The 8,061-nt window shown below is 39.9% G+C and overlaps 1 protein-coding gene across 4 annotated transcripts in view; it reads left to right on the top strand.

Moving 5' to 3' along the window:
* The first annotated feature begins 4,917 nt into the window (after positions 1 to 4,917).
* The window catches only part of LOC122063074, a 33,997-nt gene continuing 30,853 nt past the window's right edge, over positions 4,918 to 8,061 (top strand). Inside the window, exons 1-3 of one of the 4 annotated variants that reach the window (XM_042626729.1) lie at positions 4,918 to 5,571; positions 6,500 to 6,623; positions 6,952 to 7,051. In XM_042626729.1, the coding sequence (XP_042482663.1) occupies positions 6,609 to 6,623; positions 6,952 to 7,051 (115 nt within the window). In that variant the 5' untranslated portion in view covers positions 4,918 to 5,571; positions 6,500 to 6,608. The remainder of the gene's footprint in view (positions 5,572 to 6,499; positions 6,624 to 6,951; positions 7,052 to 8,061) is intronic. The other 3 variants (XM_042626727.1, XM_042626730.1, XM_042626728.1) reach the window with 3 other exon arrangements.

Genomic DNA, 8,061 nt, shown 5'->3' on the forward strand with positions numbered 1-8,061 from the left:
TTTCAGGTGAGGGGATTTTTTTTTTCTTCCTTTCTCCCCCACCCCTCCTAAGCTTTGGACTGGTATATGCGTAATATGCATACACAACCACAAATAGCATTCATCTCCTCTTAAAACAGTTGATACCCTTATTCCAAGTATGTGACACAAAGAAGTTAGCTACAACAGTTAAAATTTCAGCTTGTCCTTTTAACCTTACAATTCTACCTTTAAAAAAGGGAGAGGGATAGGTATCTTAACATAGTACTTAGAAATTAGGAATGCTAGCGGCATTTTGACCATAGGATTTGATCAACATGAATTGAACCGTTGGATGGAAAGAAGATATACAATTTTTCAATTTACGGTTGCAACACCTTTACTCTCTCTCTCTCTCTCCTCACCGGAAAAAGTTTACTGGAACCAACAGGAGAAAGCGAAGTTGGGTTTTTTTTTTCCCTTTCTTTTATCGATTTGCAAAGTGCAGCCTGAACATCAGCAGCAACTGCGGCGGCAGCAGCGTCAGCAGCAGTGGCAGCAGCGGCGACAGCGGCTGCGGCAGCCCTTTCTATCGATTTGCAGAGAGAACATCGGCGATTTGCAAAGAGAACATCGGCGACAATTTTTTTTTCTTTCTTCTATTGATTTGCAGAGAGTACATCGGCGACAATTTTTTTTGGATCACGGATAGAGCAGGCAGAGAGAAAAGCGGGGAAGATGCAAAAACGCAGGGTGAGATGCCGCCGCCGTCGACGGACTTGATGTGGGAGCTGTCATCAGTGGTGCCGATGGGAATCACGAAATAGTAAAGCAGGGGAAGATGCTGAAAAGCAGGGAGAGATGCCGCTGCCATCGATGGACTTCATGTGGGAGCTGTCGTTGCCCAACGGCGCCGATTGGAATCACGAAATAGTATCCCTGCCGTCGCTGTTATCGCCGCCCTCGCTTCCGTTGCAGCTGCAGCCACAGTTGTTGGTACCGCTGCCGTTGCCCAGCGACGCCGATCGAAATCATGAAATAGTACCGCTGCCGTCGCTGTTATCGCCGTCATCGCTTCCGCCGCAGCTGCAATTGCTGTCGTTTACCAGATAGTACCGCTGCCGTCGACAACAACGGCGATGCCAACTACTTTGCTTTCTCCGGCTAGATCCGGTGAATGAATGATTTTTTCCGGTGAGGAGAGAGAGAGAGAGAGAGTAAAGGTGTTGCAACCGTGCATTGAAAATTTGTTTATCTTCTCTCCATCCAACGGTTCAATTCATGTTGATCAAATCCTACGGTCAAAATGCCGCTAGCATTCCTAATTCCTAGGTACTATGCTAGCATATATACCTGTCCTTTTCCCTTTAAAAAAGATCGAAATTATTACTTGGAAGCATACCAATACACTTATACAGGGTAATCTTATAAGATTATTGAAAAGGAGAGAGAACGCTACCCGGTTGTATTGCCCTTGCGCAAGACACATGCATGGGAAGGCAAGATGATCACATAACCCCATGTTTGGATGCTTGGGCGCACAGTCTCAATTGGCCCCTAACATAGAGACCATGTGACCGTTAGCATCCAAACCAAACCGCTCTTGTAAAATTGCATTAAAAAAGATTGTGATGCATGTGCAGACTCCATTTGAGCACTACATCTTTGATATGAAGCATCCAATGGGATCCGGAGAGGGCTTTGTTGGATGCTACATCTTGACCACAAACACGCACGCCAAAGAAAATTCTTGATGATCTTTGGTAAAGTGTGCTTGGACCAATGACGCTTTCATACTCTTTCTAGAACAACTCCAATTAAGTAAGATACTGAGGAAGAAAGACTAGAGGAAAATATGGTGCGTTGATTTGACTGTGAATTGGCTCTATCTAGATGCTCCCCAAACTTGGTGATCATGCAATTAACACAAATTGAGATTGCTATTGAGTATAGCAAATCTATTTGTTTCATGGAACAAAGAATTGATCAAGTCCAAACGCTATCTCTTGTTCTCTTTATCAATAAGCTCATAAACATATTCAATATATAGATATAAGAAATTTGTCCCAATAAGAGTCTATAGAAGACCATAAGTGCCATGCAACCTTGGTTGAGTATGGGAACAAAATGTGAGATTGGACTTGAGATTGGCATGTACTTATAATTAGCATCTTTGTCATCACTCTCCCTCCTACTCAACATTGTTTGTTCCCATTATTTATTTACCAAGCTGCTCCAAAAATATGGAATGTCATATGTTTAAATGGCCAAGCAAATTTTTCCAAAAGATGGTATAGAAATTTAGATGTTTGGTAGCCACAAGCTGAGGTAAGAATCAAAAACGCCTAGAGCTTTCTAGGGCAATCTCTAACTCATAACAGAGGCCAGATTAGGTTAATGTACGAGATTGTTCTAGTATGTTCTTGGTCCATAGATTTATAATCTATTTTCTCTCTCTTCATTTAATAGATTCTAACTCCACGAACTAGGGACATACATAAACCTAATCCAGATTCTTCGTAACATTGTGTATAAGCTACCAACAAAACCTATGATCCTACGAGTAGGAGGAATCGATTCCCTTTCTATAATGCTATATTAAATTAATTCATCTTAGTGCTCTAATTTGGCTCAATAGTTAATTGGCTAATCCAATATAGAATAAATTAAGGAATTCCTCCTTGCTCGTTTGCTTTGTCGGTAGGAGCTTACACATGTATTGGCCCGAGCATGTTATCTTCAACTTGGCTGTGGTGGGTGAAGCTTTCTCGATCCACATCGGTCTTCTTCATGCTAAATCCTTGGACAATCTCCTTCATGCTAAGTCCATGGGTTTGGACCATGTCATAGTTGAAATTTGATAATGTTGAGGTTATCTCCTTTGTTACCAATTCAAGGAAACCGTAACCTATCCCGTCATTGCCATGATTATGCATGATATATTTTGTGTAGTGGCTACTTTCCAATTGGTTGCTTCCCCTATGTTTCGAAGACTAGCAATGATATTGTTGATAGCTTTTCAAGGAAAACCTTTTCAAGAGTGGCCAAAATTCAATCCTTGGTTTTATGAATTTTTTGTTCGGAAGGCTTTAGACTGTACACTGTACACGATCTTCTCTTGAATGAATTTTTAATTACTTGGTAAAAAATAAAAAAAAGAAAAATTCCATTATAAGCTAAAAAGCCCAATTTGCATTGGCAGTGTATTTGCTGGCCCATCTTGTTCCTATGGTGGGTGCAGTGGGGCTTGGTTGACATTGCCCCAGCCAGTCCATCCCTGTATTGAGCTTGGGTTGGGCTGGACTGGGCTAATTGGTCAAACTTTCGACGCTTTCCTTCGCAGAATCCAAACTACTCAGTCTATTTGCAGATTAATTTGCACAAAAAAGAAAAAGAAAAATTGCAGATTAATTTGCTCCTCATAATTCTTACTTGTCCGCTAAACCTCATCTGAATGCACCCAAACAACTTAGATTACTTTCTATTCCTACACCCAATCCCTAGCTATGTACTGAAATGATATTGAAGGATAAATTGGGCATTTATATTCCCAAAGGAGAACAAGAGGTCAAAGTTTGTTTTAAAGAAGAATTTAGAATAGAAGTATTCCATGGCAGCATGGTTTTATTAATCGGTATCATTGGGTGTCAATCGGTCGAGCTAGGCCGGTCTCGGTCGGGCCTAACCGGGCCTACTGGGCCTATGTCCTCAGACCATGACCTACCTACTTAAGGAATGAGCCAGTCTCGGTCGGTGTCGTGTTAGGCTCGGTCGGGTTCCGATCTTTAATCGAGCTTCTCCTAATCGGGCTAATTGGGCTATAATTGGGCGTTAAAAGGGGTAATGTACCAATAAAGCTTAAAACGGGCCTTAAACGGTCTTTACTTTTCTTCTATTTAAGATACTTTAATTTATTTTATTAAATCATCAACAATTTTGAAAATATATTACACTTAATTTCAATCAATAATTGATAAAAAATATCAATATATACCCTATCCTATGCCAAAAAAAATCAAAATACCTATATAAAAGGTTGGGCTAAACGTGTCGGTCTGAGTCGGGCTTGTAAACGGGCCGGGCCGGTCGGGAGGCACATCGGGCTTACCCCCTTACACCGTGTACTACCTATTTATAAACGGGCCGGCTTAGGCCTGACATGTTTACTAATCGGGCCGGTCTAAGTCGGGCCATAGACGTGTCGCGCTCGATCGGGCCTACCGGTGCGGGCTTGGAATTGACACCCCTATCACAATACTGATTAGGTTTTGTATTGGTCGCTTAAAAATGTTTTGCCCCATTTTTTTTCTTCAAAAAAAACAAAATAAATCAAATTTTAGATGATTTTACCCTTGGTCTATCCTAATACATTGACACAGGATTGCCCAAGAATCAATATGCCGATATTGATATGGTGGCTGTTTGGATATCGATTCTTAGAACCTTGCATGCCCTCCAAATACTAGTGAAGTCTAGGAAACTGAATATAACTTTACCTTTCCTTTTTAGTGAGAAATATATGGACAAAGTTTTCTATCCGGGAGCATGCAATGAACACCGTGTCCCTAACTGTCTCCTGGGGTCGTGTGCCCCTATGTCTAGGCATAGGGGCTAGACTACCTTTTAGACTTCTTTTTTCCTTACAAATTTGGGGGAGAGGTTTCTATCCAAAAGCGTAGCCTCTTGAGGGTCAATGAGACTGCATGCAAAAGCAGTAATTCCGACGAGATTTTCACCTTTCATTATGTGGAGAAGTCATTTCATCCCATCTTTTTGTATGGTGTAGGCGCTATACACCAGGAAAACGTCCTTCTTTTCCCTAGGACTCATTTGTTTGGAGGGGTTTTGCTGGGTGGGATTTAAGGGTTGGGATAGTTGTACGAACTATTCCACCCCGAACAATATTTAGGTTATTTGTTTGATTGGGGTGGGATTTTGGGGAAACATGAGGACAGATCTGCCCCGCCCACGTGGACAACAAATTCTCCCACCCCAACCCTCACTTTGGCAAAAGCTCACCGTCCCGTAGAGGCACAAACGAAGCTGCCGACACCTACCTGTCTCCTTCTTCTTCTTCTTCGCTTCTCCCACTGGTCTGATGAACTCCGATCATCTCTGAACCAGAACTTCAAAATCATCTCAATCTTGTGTTTTTTCTCTATTTTTCTTTCCTTCATTCCATCTCTCCTCTCCAACCAAAAAACGCTGGGGTGAGAATTTCTCCATTTTTCCTCAACTTTACTTTAACATATAGGTCTTCAATCCCACCCCCAATTCCCTTCTAAACAAAGGAGCCTACCAGAAAAAGTAAAAAATAAAATAAAAATAAAACCATAATACAGAACAGGGGTATTTTCGTCGAAGTACCGATGTATAAATACTTTAGGTATTCAGTATTCTTTCCCGGCAACTGAAGCTCTGAAAACGAAAACCGCCGACGCTGCTTCTTAGTTCTAAACGTTTACATTCAATATCAAGAAGAAATGAAGTATTGATTTCGGTCTCCAAATTCAGAGGAGCATTCCAAGCTTCTCTGTTTCTTCTTTAAAATGGCCTTCAGATTACGTCGTTTCAGGGAAATTTCTAAGGTTCTGCCTCAATACTTCCACTCAGGTAACATCTACTTCCATTTCACATTCCTCACTCTATTTACTTATTTAGATGTTCATTTTCTCAATTTCATCTCTTAGCTGTAGCTTCAGTCGAAGTAATTTATGTCAATATTTTTGCTACAGAATGAGTTGATTGAGTGTTGAAGTAGTAAAACCCCCTTGACTGAGCTGATTAGAAGTGTATTTGTCTTAATTGTCTCTTAGACTTCTTTGGTTTAAACTTTGCATATTGAAATCAAACTTAGTGGGTCAGTGAAATTTTGAGGGGAATAAAAGGGAATTTAGTCGGTATTGCATAGTTTGTGAGTGATCCAAATGAATGCTAATTACCCTCTTGCAGTTGAAAGAGAGGATTGATAGTAGGTATTGTGTAGACATATTTGTTAATTTCAATTAGAATTTGGGAGGAAGGCTTTAGGAGAGGCATGGATGGCCTCATCTCTGATGGGGTGTCGACTTCTCAACCACCCCAGATTGGTGATGCAGAAAAATATGTTACCTCATGGGTGTAAAATGTGGCCAATCCAGAGTCCTGTCCATCCATATGAAATTGATTCTTTTTAAATAGTTGACTTTCTAGATTGACCATGTCTTACACAATTGTGTAGTACCCCCCTGCAAAAAAAAACTTGGGTTGGCATTTCCCCCCGGGGTAATGCACACCATTTGAAATTCGAATTTTTATTAATGCCTCTGAAAGAGAGTATTCATTGGCCACCTGGCGAGGTTAATACATTGAACATGGGGATCCCTTTGGGGCTGCCACTGAAGCTGCATCATGGAAGATTCTAGGTTTCCTAGCCTCTAGATTTCTCTGCCAGATGGGTCATCTGGCTAACCTAATCTATACATATATAAATCCTTCTTTAAATTTTTTGTGAAACTGTAACATTTTTATCTTAAATGTATGCTTTTTTTGGTCTAATCAGGTCTTTCCTGTCAGCATTATAGACAGCATATTATCTCTCCTACAGCCCCATTTATGCTTCACTTACCTCATATTTGTTTTGGGACCAATGAAAGCATATTGAACAGAGTATGTCATGTCCACAGGTAAATACATTTTCGATCTCCAGATAGCATGTGAAAATTTCCCCTCTGCTTTTCTATATGTTCTTTGCTCGTCTTTTCCTTCTGTTCATTTTGTTATAGAAATTGGTGGTTCTTTGGTAGTTAATTCCGTTTTCTAAAGGAGGTGAACAATTTACATAATTTACTATGTGAAAAATGTATGTCTAAATTTTGGAAAATGCCACCGCACTGCACTGTTTTCATGAAAGTGGAAAATTTCCTGAGCCTTAAAATTCAGTGGTAATGGATCTTATGGCTAGTACATTCAAAATTTTTAAGCTTTTGAGCAGTCCTAACTTACCATTTACAGTTACTTCTCAGGTTTGCAACTGTCTCTGAAGCAACACAAGTGTCTCCTTCTGAAGCAGATCTTTTAATATTCCTTGAATCTACCCTTGATGAGCTTGAAGGTAAAGTCTTTGCTGCCATTTGATTTAAAATAATAAGAAAGAAAAGTCCCCCCAAAAATGATTATTAGTCTTACCCTCCATATCTCCAACAAAGAATTGAAGAGTTTAAAAATGTTTTTTTCCTTAAGTTCATTAAACACTAGCAAATTCTTCCAAGACTTTGCAAACTTATAATGCAAGTAAAATTGGATTAAACTTCGTTGCCCTTGATTCATACGAAGGATGTAGCATCTTTGTTTCTTCATTCTGATGATCTTATTAACTGTATGGGTTTCTCGAACAATGCTGTCCTGGAGCACAACATACAAATTTTGCTAAGAAACAAGCAGTTTCCATGGCTGAAATGGTTGTATTAGAGGACTGGATGGTGAAAGTGACTTTGTTATAGAGGATGCTTTTTTCATTCGTTCTTTTGGATGAATGGGGATGCTTATCAGTTTAAGGCTATCTATAGCAATGTGGTAAAGGGACAAAATGTATAATTTCCAAACAACGCTTGCTGTAAAGGGAGATTCCATATGAAATGGTCGCATAAGAGGACTGAATGGTGGAAATGACTTCAGAATAGAGGATGCTTGACCTTATGACGTGGCTGTTGAGTGGAGTGGAGCGGAGCAAAAACCATTTGCCATGAAATTTAGAAGCCCCAAAGTTTTGAAGTGTTAGTAACGTGTCTACATGTATCCTATTCTGAATATAAGCATATGTAGTTCAAAAATAATATAAGTAGGAAAAACCATGTGGGCGGCTTTTGTGATATAATGGACATGTCTTTTGCGACATGTTTTTGAGTCTTCAAGCCCATTGGGTCCTTTCTGGGCTTTGGTTACCCTTATTGGGTTTGTAATCTCCCCCTGTACTCTCCCTCCCCTTCTTTTAATGCATTTATTTATTCACCTAATATATATATATATATATATATATAGGAAAACTATTATAAATGCATATCTCATATTGCAATATCAGTATAAGGGTAAACACGAGTTTGGTTGCCTTAAAAGGATTTTTTT

Source organism: Macadamia integrifolia, unplaced genomic scaffold, assembly GCF_013358625.1.
Source record: "Macadamia integrifolia cultivar HAES 741 unplaced genomic scaffold, SCU_Mint_v3 scaffold1188, whole genome shotgun sequence".
Taxonomy (NCBI): Eukaryota; Viridiplantae; Streptophyta; class Magnoliopsida; order Proteales; family Proteaceae; genus Macadamia; species Macadamia integrifolia.